Here is a 14,169-nt window from a genome sequence, read left to right as displayed (position 1 = left end):
TATGCAATAAGCAAGCTGATGATGTCAAATCTCCACTTATTCTTTTGTATGTTATTGTTTGATATTATATTTATTCATATTTGTCCACCAAAAATAAAAAAAATGGACTGACAACCGATATAACGGGCAATCGTTCATTGCCGCAATTTATTTTGTTATAAGGAAGACAATGTAATTGACACATTTTTTTTACAGTATGAAATACTAAGTAATGATAAGTGGGGACATACATCATCATATGAATATTCTTGACGACGTGCATATATTTAATTGCTTTCACAAAATATTGCTAAGTCTTATAATTCAATAAATACGGTTATTTTCAGCGTTTTGCTCAGGACGGTAATATGAGCTAACCAGTAAATGGTCTGCAGAATAGGTGAAGATAAGACTTGAAACTATGAAAGACCGAAGTCGGATAATAATTGTCCATGAATCTCGTGAATGACATCCTTCTCTATATACATGATTGGTAATTGGTCGATTCATGGGGGCTTCGCAAGTCATGTTTGATTTATTTGTGTCTGGGATTAGGATTGGGTTCTGCGCGCGTATTTTCATCAGCATCAAACATGCGGCGAGTCTTTAGCAGACAGAACGAAGACTTGGCACAGGACTGTCAGGGTTGAGGATAAGAAATACCCATCTATAATTTCAAGTGACGAATCTCATGAACGAGTAAGTTGAATTATTATAATTTCGCATGATATGAATGCTTCGTTATCATTATACAGTGTTATAGCTCCATTCTATATTAACTCTAATTATAGATTATATTTCAAGTGACGAATCTCATGAACGAGTAAGTTGAATTATTATAATTTCGCATGATATGAATGCTTCGTTATCATTATACAGTGTTATAGCTCCATTCTATATTAACTCTAATTATAGATTATATTTCAAGTGACGAATCTCATGAACGAGTAAGTTTAATTATTATAATTTCGCATGATATGAATGCTTCGTTATCATTATACAGTGTTATAGCTCCATTCTATATTAACTCTACACGAATAGTGAAAAACAAGAAAACTTCTTGCCAATTTTATTCAATTCAACTAAACATTCATTTTCTTCTATGTCATAAAAGTCACTTGATTAGAGTAAAAATCAAATAATGAACATGAATACATTATTCATGTCATCACAAAAAGTAGTGGCTTGTGGCAGCATACGCCTGTAACGCAATACTCGTCAATAAACAGATTGTAAACCTTTGTTCTACCGATTTTGAATAATTATATTCACGATATATTAAACGCATTTTTGCATCACCTCTTAAATATAGCCTCTAAACAAAGACCCCTATCGATCTTCGAGACCTCTTGTTAGGAGAAAACTTAAAATATTTATATTTTATCTAAATGTTATGATTGTAGCTCCTTCTGAGAGCTTCACATCATGTATAGTGGGGTTTCGGAGTACAGATGGGGGAGGGGCTTGGGGCCATGGACCCCCTCAAATATCCAAGAGCAAGAGAAAGGGGAGAAAGGGAAAATGATAAGTTCTGAATAATTAGGTCAAAATCTATCGAGAAAATATTTTTTTTGCATTAAAGAACCAAAATTTTTGCTTACCCTTGTAGTGACTTGACTATATCTACATCTATATATTCTTTCCTTGTATATATTTTCATTTATATTTCAATATTCTGAACATGTATATAAATTCTTTCTTTTATTTTCAATTTCATGTCTACATTCTAACTTGCTTCTGCCATGTGCAATGTACTACTATACGGTACTTGCACAGAACAACGCAACTCATTACCTGCCCAAATCTACTTGGCAAACACATTCTTATATTTAGAAACAACCTTTCTTTTGTTCCTAGACTTGGAGCAAACATCCTTTCATTGTCCCTTGTTTATTGCAATGAACTTGCAGGTATACAACATCACTACAGAGATGCTTGCATGTTTGCTTTTCTCACAGTCTGCTTCTCTCTTCTTTGTTCTTTTCAACTTTGTTTTGCCCCCCTTTTTGGCGCTTATTTCTTTGTCTCACCTTTTCTGATGTTGGTAAAAACAACTTGTTTTCTCTACCACATCATCACTCTACTCTCTGCCTTCGTCCTGACCACTCATGCTGACCATCTCATCCAGCTGCTAGTGAGGATCGACTCAAATCTTGTGGAGGATCAATTTATACCTATTTCTCTACATTTTCCAATTCTTATACTTCTTACCGTCACTTCCACTCCTTCGAAGTTTATATTCTCTGCAGTATTTAGTGAGCTCATTACTTCGCGAGACATTTTGTGACATCTATCCCTTTTTCTACCCTATTTGAAATTGTTATATAGTGTAAATATTTCTTATCACAGGATTTGTGCAATTAACCTGAGCGGCTGGATCCCATTCTACTATGGCGAGCAAGAACACAACTTTTTCTATAAATATTAGGAGAACTGTACCTATATCCTAAACCCTCTTCACTCTTCTCAGTTTTTTTTCGAAATGCTACCCCATACTCCATGTCTTGCCCCTCAAAATTTCTTGCACATTACGCCACTGTATACAGTGTTAGGAGCATTGAGTGTCGTCTGGGTATTTTGTAGGGCTGGAAGATATGGCGAGGTTACCCAGGGATCTCATGTGCTGCAAATTAACGCACATAATTGAATATCGTCTTTCTGGTTTGTAACATTAAGGAATAGATGAAATTTATTATATCAGATTAAAACGTCGCAAAGTACAAATTAGCCATTTGATCAGATTAAGAAAGATTTTGGAAATGTAATTATTAAGAAGTCAAGGAAGTAATGTATTTCAGATCTGTAATGACTGGGGTGTATTACGGTGGCTAGTGGCGTACCCCCCCCCCCCACGCTAACGGCATGGGGGCGTGGGGGGCACCATAATTTTTTTTAGTCACTTAGAGGGCACGCGTGGCGCGCTCAATTGCCAGGTATACTGACCTAATAGAGGCATTTTAAGGTCTGCGCCATTATAACGGAAATGTATCTCACTGATCAAATAATGCGAGCGCGAAGCGCGAGCTGAAAATTTTTCATATTCAGACCTAAAAGGGACATAAGCAAATTTTTGTAATCATGATACGTACCTGTCTTGCTAAACAAACAAGCGATTGCTGATTTTGTTATAATTACATCTAAACACATCATGAAGCACTTTTCGTGGTAATTGTAATCATGATTATCATACGCATCTCACTAATCAAATATAACGAGCGTGAAGCTTAAAATTTAGGAAATTCAGACCTGAAAAGGGGCATTCTAAGGCTTGTTTCTAGGAATTCACTCAGACCATACGTATTTCACTAACCAAATAATGTCAGAAAAAGGGACATCATTTTTAAGGACTGATTTTAGGAATTCATGAACAGCAGATATATCTCACCAATCTCACCAATCCACTAATCATTAGTGGATTGGTGAGATATATCTGCTGTTCATGAATTCCTAAAATCAGTCCTTAAAAAAGATCTAAAGCGATTTTTTTTTACAGTTTTTTTTTAACACAATAATAACGCGAGGGACTATATTTGGTGTATATTGACTTGAAAACGGGATGTTTTAGTACAACAGGGTTATATATCTTGTTAAACATACAATGCGAGCACCAGGAACGATGAACACATAGGCCCTGAGCAAGTTATAAAAAAATTTCTTATGTAAATAATAGTTGTGGCACATATAATTTGTTTATTTGTTAATTTTTTTTCTGTGTGTAATCGTTAGTTTTTAATTTTTAGTATTCTTTTATATTCATGTATGTATTTCATATATCCAAAGGTGTGACAACAGCCCAAGCATCTGCTTATATTGTCATACCACTGCATGTCTGCAACCTTGGTATAATCAAATATGTAAATGATCATAATTATACATTATTATTATGTAAAATTTAATGTAATCAATTTTGTGATGGTCACTCTATGTACATTGTCATGACATGCAGAAACGAATAAGTAGATAAATAAATAAATAAATATATATATAATATAATAAAACATATTATAATGTACAATAATTTCTTCTTTCCCTTTACGTTTTTCTTCCTTTCTCCACCTTTTTTTTCCCTGTTCCCCGTTTATTTTGGGCCAGCCGTTGGGGGGGGGGGGGCGTGCCCCCTAAAGTTTTGAATATTCAGGTTTGTTATAAGCAAATTCCATATCAAGAATGCAATACGTTAGTCCGAATATGAAAAAAAATGGTTTGTTATTTCAAAAATTTAGTAGATATATTCCGAAAAGTCGCAATTACGAGTGTTTGTTAATCAAAAGAGTATACAGGGTTCGTCATTCCGAAGGTTCGACATCATGGTCATAGTCCAAAAATGAAATGAAGTTCGTTATTCAAAAGATTTGATGGTCTAAACATGAAATATAAGTGACGGATATTCGTAACAACAAACATTATTTCGTGTTTTTTTTTAATTAATCAACCTTAGAAATGGAATAAAAAATCTTAAAATTAAGGAACATTCAGAATAACGAGCTGTATTGCTGTAACCAAAATTTCGACAGCGCGGAGTCAACAAAATCATAAGTTTTGGGTAATATAAATATTGTTTGCCCATACCATGGTACATCAGGGAAAACATTATCAAGGACAGGCACCAAGTAAGGACAATTAGTGCCCTGAAACGCACCCTGACGTAATCACAATCAGATGAGTTTACTGCTTTGCACACATTTACTGCCCCTTCATCACCTCCCTTGTCCCACATGGTCCCACTTGATCCAACATGGCGACTCGGAGATTCAGACCGACTTTCTTCATGATGAGAAGAAAAAAAGGCTAATGCAGTGTATGATGTATTTAAACTTACAAACTTGAGGCATGTACGTCTAATTACAGCTTCTAGAACTCCACAATTTAACATTTGTGCAGAGATCTCACATTATCTAAATGGGATATACTCGGATCTTTTCCATCACATCAGGTGGGTGTTTCATAAAGCTGTTCGTAAACAAACGCAGTAAAGTCATTCGTATCTTACGAACAGCTTTATGATACCCACCAGCTGCAAAAAGGAAATCGGATTGGTTAGTATAAAGGGAAACACGACCTGGTAAGTGTCTGGCGGGGTGTCTGGTCACCTATGTCCAGCCATCTAACCACCTTTTCCTTCAACATATCCGTACCGTTGCCAAGTGCTACGTACCTTGTACCTTCATGACCTTATAATAATAATTAAACCCGATAGTACCTTGTCATAAAGCTAAATTGGAATATCTGTTCAGCGTGTTGTCAGATCGAGTGACACTGCCTGTTTAGAAAGGTGAAGGACTTGCTTACAAAGATGTGTGAGTAACGGGAATATTGGGTTCGAAGTTCGGATGTTTTTTTTATAATTTATTTATATCGCCATATAACAACAAACAATCACAAGTCATGTTTGGAGCATATCAATTTACAGATCTGTATATATTCTGTACGATCAAATTTGTGTTTACTTTTTGGTTTTTATCTTGATTTCAGAATGGATGCTGCAGAGGATATCAGCAAGGCCAGATGCATAGCGACTGAACCTATCAACTTTCTTCTCCTAGCGATCCAGGGGATGTTGGTAACACTGCGGACTCTCTATATCCAAGAAACTCTGGCCAGTGACTATGGGTACAACTTGCTTCCTCAACAAAGAGGCAATTGTTCGCTCCAGAACGTGACAGATCCTTTGGAAGTCCAGATAAACTCCGAGACTGCCCTGTGGATTATGTGGTTATCAAGCATCTCAACCTTCTTACCAATTCTCACTGCTTCAGTTCTGGTGGCTTCTTCGGACTTCATCGGTCGGAAACCCATTCTCATACTTTCAGCAATTGGCCATCTCATTGCGTCTCTCATCTATTTGCTCGTTTCTTTAATAGACCTACCACTTTCTGTAACCTTGCTTGCTGCCATAACGTTAGGAATCAGTGGTGACACATCTGCAGCAATCACTGTAAGTACTGCCTACATCGCAGACTCCACGAGCGGTAAATCGCGCACACAGAGACTGGTTTTACAATCACTTGCAACTTATGTAGGATGGGGTAGCGGTCAGGCCTTCGCAGGTATTCTTGTAAGGTACCTTGATAACTTCTCAGTGTGTTTTGCCATACCGGTAGCATTATCAGTCATAAACCTCTTTTATACGATATGTCCAGGGATTCTTTTGGAGACGATATCGCATCGTGAGTATTTCAATTTCAAGAAAGTTCTCCACAAAAGTTTTAAGAACCTCAGAGGGGTGTTCGGAATGAAGGCATCGAAAGGGAGACGCAATGTGTGGTGTCTGATGACCATTATTTGCTTCATAATGTTCGTCGTAGAGAGTGTTTACGATGTAATAGTCATCTACGGCCTTGGAAGACCATTCTGCTGGACACCTGATGTCGTAGGGTACTATTATGCTGCCGTTTCCCTTTTCCCAGCAGTAGGTAAGCACGCTTGACTCATGATAGCCACCAGTCATTCAGGGCAATCATCCCATGCAGGCCTATGATTTACCCAGAGAAACTTTGGAGATTAGTTTATGATAGAGTCTGATGGTAATTGTCCTGGTATATTTGACTTGTTCAAAAAGCCTGATAGAGTGCTGGAGTCATTTTGATTGAGTTTTGAGTTTTCTAAAGGGTTATGATTTAGAAGTGAAATGGGCACGGGATTAAGGGTATGTCAATTTGAGTCCATGCTAAGTGGCCCTGACCATCATAGTGCCTGTCCAAATTTTCCCGAAGGTACAGGGAAATGATTTCGATTATAAGTGTTTCGGTTTAGAAATACACATGATGCATGTGAAGAATGGGATTGGGCCGAGGTGACATTTGAGACTCTATAAGGGTTTAGCCCAATGGCTCAATGTGCAAACTTGCCAAAGTAGCGATTGTCGCAAAAGGGAAACCGATTAGTTCTTCCAACCAGTATCCTGCTAGTATTGAAAACATACTTATTCAAAAAGAATTTTAAATGAGTTAGTGCCACGATTGCCAGCAAATTTCTCTCTTTTCTTTGCCTTTTCTGTCTCCTTCAAACAGCGCACATAGGGAAGCATTTGGCAGTTATTATGCGCTATATAAACATGTTGATATTACTATTATCATTATTATTATTATTATCTTTATCATTATTATTATTATTATTATTATTATTAATATTATTATTATGATTATTAATATTATTATTATTATCATTATTATTATTATCATTATTATTATTATTATTATATTAGATGAAGCAGGTTAACTGACAGGAGTAAACTTAAACCATTTCGTTTCGGTACAGATTTGGGTATCAGCTTTCATCCTTAATATTTGATTAACCCCTATTTACTGCTGTTTGCTTTTATAAAAATTATTCTCATAGTTGCAACGGTTACAGTGAGGCCACTACTTCGATGCCTTTCCGAGTACTGGCTCGTTCATTTTTCGTTGATATCTCTTATCGCTCAAATATTGACGTCTGCATTGGCACCCACAACGCTTCACCTGGCAGTCAGTGGTAGGTTGGACCTGGTCTTCGTAACTTAAAGCTTATTAAAGGTCAAGTCCACCTCAGAAAAATGTTGATTTGAATCAATAGAGAAAAATCAGACAAGCATTACTTAGGTGACAGCCAGGATCGGACCCTGTATCTTTTTGGCCTCCTCCTTCTCCTGTCCTCGCATTCAACTTTTAACTGATGTTCTTTTAGAATGCCAAGATGTATAAGTCCAACCAAATTCTGAACATCCATGTTGGTCGGAGGTTGGCAATCGACTGAAAAATGTGTCATGTGCCGCGGTTAGTATGCCGATTGCTTGAAATCGTTTCAAGAGCCCACCATGAACGTAACATAATCGCTTAATTCGTAGCACCACCGTACCGAGGTCCTAATTAGCGTATGAGCCTCGTTGTACGATCGCTTTGATCGCAGAAACAGCGCATCACATCTGCCTCGAATCGTCGCAAGAAAGTGGCATCGTCGTACTTTCAGCGTATTACCATCGCCTTCAGCGCAGGTCGGTCGCATAGAAGTTGCAGTGCAATCGTCTCGCAGGCTAAAAATAGAATTCGAGGAAGATTCTGCTACGATTTGCGGGATTTACACAGATCGCCATGGTCGCCACGATCGCCTTCCTAGTGAGATGGGGGTATTATTTTCCATCCGATTTTGATGAAATTTTCAGTGTTGTGCTTGTTGGATTTTTCTCTTTTTATTCAAATCCACTTTTGGTTGGGGTGGACTTGTCCTTTAAACGTGAGGCTGACTTCTGCGATTAATTACATTGGTTATCGCTTACATGGATTATGATCAATCGTACAATGTGTATTGTGCCTTGTTTATTGTGTATGATCGTAAAATCAGCCCACGATTAATCCCTAAGCTATATATCACGGGTCCAGACTAGTCTGCTGGGCAAACCCTTCACTCGAGTTAAGGGTCTGAATGTGCAGCCTATACTCATGCCTTGTGTACTGAAGGCTCTCTCGCACAGCAAGGTTTTCATGTGCTAGTCTTTGCGTGGAGGCACACTTGTTGATCAAAGTTCCAATCAGGGTCTGTGCCTGCAGACTAGGTCCAGACATTGCTTCTGCGAAAGTTTATCCAATCTATAGTTTTTTCTAAAGACATTATCATGCGGTGCATGGTTCTCCGATACAGCGTTCCATCTTTGAGGGCGTTAAAACTTTAAAGTCAGGGAGCGTGATCACTTTCGACTACTTATCTTGACGAGAATATTTAAACATATTTGGACATAATTCTTTTGACTTGTCCATCTGATAAGGTATATTCCAAATAAAACAAATTATTTTTAGAGCAAAGTTTTTTTTATGGAATATTTTAATGCAAATGTTCATTATATGCGAATTTGGGGTGAAGTTGGGCACCATACACTGGACGGTGCGGGTGACTGAAATAAGGGGTGAAGTGGAATGTGCCTTGCCAATCGGTCTACACCAATTTATCTTCTTTCCAATTTATCTCATCCCATTTTCGCAATTACTTCGCAAATGGTTTCTATAACGCAGATAATCTATTGTCAAAAGCCCTTCAATGACAAAACAGTCTTTGTCGGAAATCGATGAATCAAAACAGCAGTGTCGTCTTGGACTCTGGACAAACGACATATTTGCAATTTTTCGTCAGCTCCGAATTTTCGGACGATCTGCTGTCCAGATCCACCAACTGTCGACAAAAACCTATCAGTTGTACATTTTGATTTGACTTGCATTTGCAAAGGAATTGGTGCGTTGTAGAAAGCGTCTGCGTAGAGTTTGCGAAAACTCATTATGCTAATCCTACTTCGTCTACAACTCGTTTGTCTATAAACATGTGGTCTAATTGCCATTTAGTCCATTTGCTAATTCTGTCGAATTTCCCGTTAGGCTATACCCATTTCATCACACCACTTAGTCTATATGGTTGGATGAACTGTTTATGGACCAAAGTTTCATTTGCAAATAGTAGTAGACGGAGCGGCAATTAGACCAACTGGGCATTAGACCAAATGAAAATAAACCAGGTTGTTAATAGACCAAGTGCAGAGTAGACCAACGGCAATTGGGGTTAGCCTAACTGTTAGACGATCTGAGAATTAGACCAAATACTCGTAGATCAGAAATACCATAATCTAAATAAAACAATCAGGGAGAAGGCGAAGAAAACTATTAATATTGTTAAAATCACATGTTTAGGGGGTATATGACTATCATGTGTTATTCACCGTAATGACATTACTTAGGAAACCTACATGTTACTCTAATTGTCTAATACTTGTTTTTTCAGCTACCGCTGTGAGCTTGTTCAGGACAACAGCTTCACCTGTCTGTAAAGGTCTCATATCTAAGACGGTTAGAAAGAAAGAGCATGGTAATACAACTATTTAGTTCGTAATATTTGCTTTGTTACTTTTTTTCAAAATGATACTCTGTTGGAAAATCATAATAATTGAGTATAGTAATGGCTTTTAGTGACAAAATAAATGTTGCTATACGTTGACAGAAGGAAGCAAGTTCAAGTGTGATTTCCTGTATTAAAAACGAGCAAACGTCAATGCAGTAGCATGCTTGTTATATAACTAACCATATCTCATAACAGATTCTTTCTTTTTCACTTTCAAAGATTTTTTTATTCAAGAGGGGGAAATCAATTCTAAAACGTAATCAAATTTGTTTAACATGTCATATGGGTAGAATGATAAACACATGTATAGCCAGAATAAATGGCATAACAAGCAAAACATATCGAAAGGCTCAAATTTATCTTCCAATGTACGATTAACAAAGATTTGTCACTCAAAATAAGAAGATTAGAGCTCTTAAATATTTAATACAGCATTATGTCCCTCTTAATCATTTGGCTTTTTTCTTTACTACTCGAAGAATATTTCAAAAGAAAAATACATCATTAAATGGAGTAGCAATTCAATGCTTTGCGGGGGACAAGTGAACCTGAATTGGACGATCAAATATGGTGTTTGAGCATTTTTGTTTTCAATTCGGAATTTCCATACAAAATTAATTGTAGATGCATGGCCAGGTTTAATATTCACTCTTCTTATATTTTCTAGGAATGTATTTTGCCCTGCTTTCCCTTTTTTTGAGTCTCTCGAGTGTCTGTTCGCCTTTTGTTATTAATGGACTCTTCGCTTACACCATCAAGACGGGCTTTCCCCAAATCACTTTATACGTGACCGCAGTTATTCTACTGATTCCTATATTTCTGAACGGGTAAGTATGTTTATGGACATATTGACAATTAAAAAATTATCTTCGGTATATGCAGGGATTGGGTTTGGTTTGGTTTTATTTACTTCTTAAAAATCACAACGAAATACATTGTAAAATATAAAAAAATAAATATATAAACACTTAAAAAGATACGGATGGATCACTCTATTCAGAGCCTTTGATCATGTTGATACCATGTCTCTGTTCTTCCTATAGGTCCAATATTTTGAAGGATTCATGTTATCCTTTTCATTGGGACGATTTAATTCAATCCTGCCCACGATGAAAAATCGAAGTTCAACCTTAAGTTGCTTTTTCCAAAAAACTTATTAATGACAGCTCCCATGGTTACATCACCAAAAAATAATACGATTTGCCGAGGACTGTTAGGACTTACCAAAACCATGATTAAGGTTTTTAAACGGGCCCTGACAATGTCAAAGTCAATCATCAGTCAGTCTCTGCTAAAAACGCTTTAAAAAATATCACATACTACTGGTAATCAAGTATGGAAATCACCATCGTTCTTAAGACCTATCTTAACCATAAGTGCAAATCTGAATAAATATGTTTTCTAAATGTATTTTACAAAATCACATTGGATATATTAAATGTAAATGAAACATCAATATAATAGCAATATTAATGATGATAACAATACTATCTTCATATATGCTGGAAAATTACTAAGGCTTAACTGAGTCATGACTTGAGCTAAATAATATTTTATTAAGTGATATTGCTCTGCAACGCGTTTTTCTTAAGATTTCCAGGTGATGTTTAAAAGTGAATGTAAAGAATGTCTGTTTTTTCATTGATAAATTGAGGTACCACGGAAAGAAATTTTAGGGGTTCAATGTACAGCCGGTAAAATGCATAAAAACCAGGCTCTGGTACCATTTTTGAAGATGTCTCATTTCTTATTTGTTGTTTTGTCATTTTTAGGTTGCTGCAATACAACGACAGGAGGATAAGAAGTGGTGAAAAATCGTCAAATGTCGACGATCATGAGGATGATGACGATCAAAAAGCTCGATCTCCAAACCAAAATCTTAATTTCGTATCCAGCGGAGATGAAAAAGAAATTAAAGGAGCTATGAAAGACGAAAACTGACAGTCAAGAATAAAGTATTATACTCATTCTTGGAATATCAGAAGGGATCACCTACTAAGGCTGAATCTAGATTGCCTCACAAAGTTGTTTTGCATTATCATTAATTAAGTTTACATTTATTAGCATTCTTGCCGATTTTCCATCTCTAATCATGATTATTGGTTTTCGTCTCTATATTCATATTGAAAATCAATTATTAGATTGTGTTAAATAACAATCTAAATAGCTTGAGAATAAGATCGAGTTCTCAATCTAATACATCAAAATTTTCATTCTTATTTGAATTAGTTCCTCACAACAATCTAAAGAATTTATAGAGTATAGTTCTGAGTACCATCATGTAAATCCAAGTGCAATGTTAGTCTAATTAGATATTTAGTTATAAATATCATATTGCTTCGTACGATGGGCTGATATATTGATTATCGTTAGAACCATAATTCGCTTGAATATCTGCCTCAGTGAACATGGTGAGCAATAGTCAAATAGGATCGGGGAGTAGAGGCGTAATGCATGACACCTGGGTACTTTAATCATGTTAATAGGAGGGGTGCTCTCTCTTTTACACTTCTTTCTTCTTTGTTAGATTCCCCCGCTTCTTTTTCTCTTCGCTTTTTCCATACTTGAAAAATCTTAGAGGACATGTAGTGCCGCCCTTTGGAGCAGCCATATGGGATGATCGAATAAATAATAAATTTAGTGTTGAATATATTTTTTCAATCTGGCTTTCAGACAAAATCATATTTTATATAATTTACATATAATTCACCCAATTTACATATCAGTAAAAATAGAATGGCCGGATCTTTTTGTTTCATACGGAAATTGATATGACTGGACAAAAATGTCTTTACAAGACAATGTGTCACTTTTGACTCCAATTATTGCTTCAAGAACTTGGCGTAATACCAAATTTTATTAGAATCGACTTTGAGCCAGTATTATTAGTGCGTCCCACAAAAAAGGAAATCCGTTTTCAGAGATAGATTTCAAACTTATTAAATATGATTTTTACTATACTCATGTCAAGATAAGAGTAGAATCTCATCTCGAAAAGAATCGAATTGAAACCAACAGCTAAGCAATTCGTTCACGCGTGGCAGATTACAAACAATAAATATTGAGGCATATCAGAAAAGATTTGCGCAGAAATTTCGCGTGTGAATCTGAATTGACTCTCATTTCTGAGATCAGTGAGAGAAGCTTAACAAAGAATACAAAGAAATGCTAATGAGCCAATCGTCAAATAAGCACGGCCGTCGTATCACGAGCCAATCTTGTCCCGTTTTTTCTGCGCAACCTGGTTTTGACATTAAATTTCAAACTCGTCTTGCTCATTAAATGCGTGAAGTGTTCATCTCACGTTAGGTATTCAAACAAAGAGGAATAATTGAATTATATGACAATGTAAAAGAAATATCATAATGTATTTGTCTTTGAAGAAAAAAAGACCTGGGAATCTTGGTTTCCTTTTTCTGGGACGCACTGTTTAGGTCGTTAGTTAGATAAAATGGGAAAGCGAGCAGGGGGAAGTGGGATGGGGGGGGGGGGCAAGAATCTAGTTTGGGCCCTTTTTGCAGTATAAAATGTTCTCTGTAGCTTCTTACCCTTTCTTACGGAAAACAATATCAGCGTTTATTACAAAATAAGGTAGATAACGGGATAGATATTCATTTTTTTGTTGCAAATAATCATTAAAAATACAGGTGAAGTTGAAGGAGAAGAGGTTCATCGTGGATACAATCAAATGTAATTTTCGCATAAATCCGAGCTTACAATTTTCTTGAGAATAACATCAAAATAAAAAAAAGTTTGGAAAGTATTACAAGGTTTAAATGAACATCTTGGAATTTCGCCGATTATTCAAAAAGTTTTTTTATTCATCATTATTATAATAAAATTATTTTCTTACACAAAGTTATTCTGAGGTATATAGCACGGATGATCCGTAAAGAGGAATTTATATAAATGACTTGATAACTATTTTTATGTGTATAATGTTCCTGGTTTAAATGATTTTTAACAAATTGTCCTTAAGAACATAAAACAATACATGCATATAGAGAGATGCAGGACTAAATGCCCCTACTTTAACGGTATAGTGCAAAGCAACAATAATTGAATTATTTTGTTTGTGTTAATTTAACCAGTATGCACGTTATATCGAATCATACTAAATTTACATTCTTGGTATATTTCGTGTACTTGAGTATTAAAGGAGTACCCGGGCCGAAAATTGGAGTAAAATTAATAAATTATAAGCTTTAAGTTCGAATGTCGTTGAATGTAGCACATCGTAACACATTGAAGTCCAGGGCCCCGTCGCAAAAAAGTTACTCTGATGGTAATTTTGCTACCCAATGGTAACTGCCATGGTAACGCTGATCAACG

General features: G+C 36.2%; 1 protein-coding gene across 4 annotated transcripts; it reads left to right on the top strand.

Annotated features, from left to right (window-relative positions):
• The first annotated feature begins 583 nt into the window (after positions 1-583).
• LOC135153187 (proton-coupled folate transporter-like) lies at positions 584-13,600 on the top strand. Of its 4 annotated transcripts, none has more exons than XM_064095441.1 (6): positions 584-678; positions 5,452-6,392; positions 7,318-7,452; positions 9,721-9,804; positions 10,505-10,664; positions 11,610-13,600. In XM_064095441.1, exons 1-6 carry the CDS (start codon positions 671-673, stop codon positions 11,776-11,778), a joined length of 1,497 nt encoding a protein of 498 aa, XP_063951511.1. In that variant the 5' UTR covers positions 584-670; the 3' UTR covers positions 11,779-13,600. The 4 variants fall into 4 exon arrangements, with proteins under 4 accessions (XP_063951511.1, XP_063951510.1, XP_063951513.1 ...); XM_064095440.1 differs by lacking the exon at positions 584-678 and adding an exon at positions 898-926; XM_064095442.1 differs by lacking the exon at positions 584-678 and adding an exon at positions 5,087-5,276.
• The last annotated feature ends 569 nt before the right edge of the window (positions 13,601-14,169 follow it).

The sequence above is a fragment of the Lytechinus pictus genome, chromosome 2, assembly GCF_037042905.1.
Source record: "Lytechinus pictus isolate F3 Inbred chromosome 2, Lp3.0, whole genome shotgun sequence".
Taxonomy (NCBI): Eukaryota; Metazoa; Echinodermata; class Echinoidea; order Temnopleuroida; family Toxopneustidae; genus Lytechinus; species Lytechinus pictus.
The sequence above is the reverse complement of the archived record's forward strand: the minus strand, read 5'-3'. Positions and strand labels throughout refer to the sequence as shown.

Coding starts and splice junctions, on each gene's coding strand:
- LOC135153187 (XM_064095441.1), top strand. Junction 6,393..7,317: donor TTCCCTTTTCCCAGCAGTAG/GTAAGCACGCTT, acceptor TTATTCTCATAG/TTGCAACGGTTACAGTGAGG. Junction 10,665..11,609: donor ATTCCTATATTTCTGAACGG/GTAAGTATGTTT, acceptor TGTCATTTTTAG/GTTGCTGCAATACAACGACA.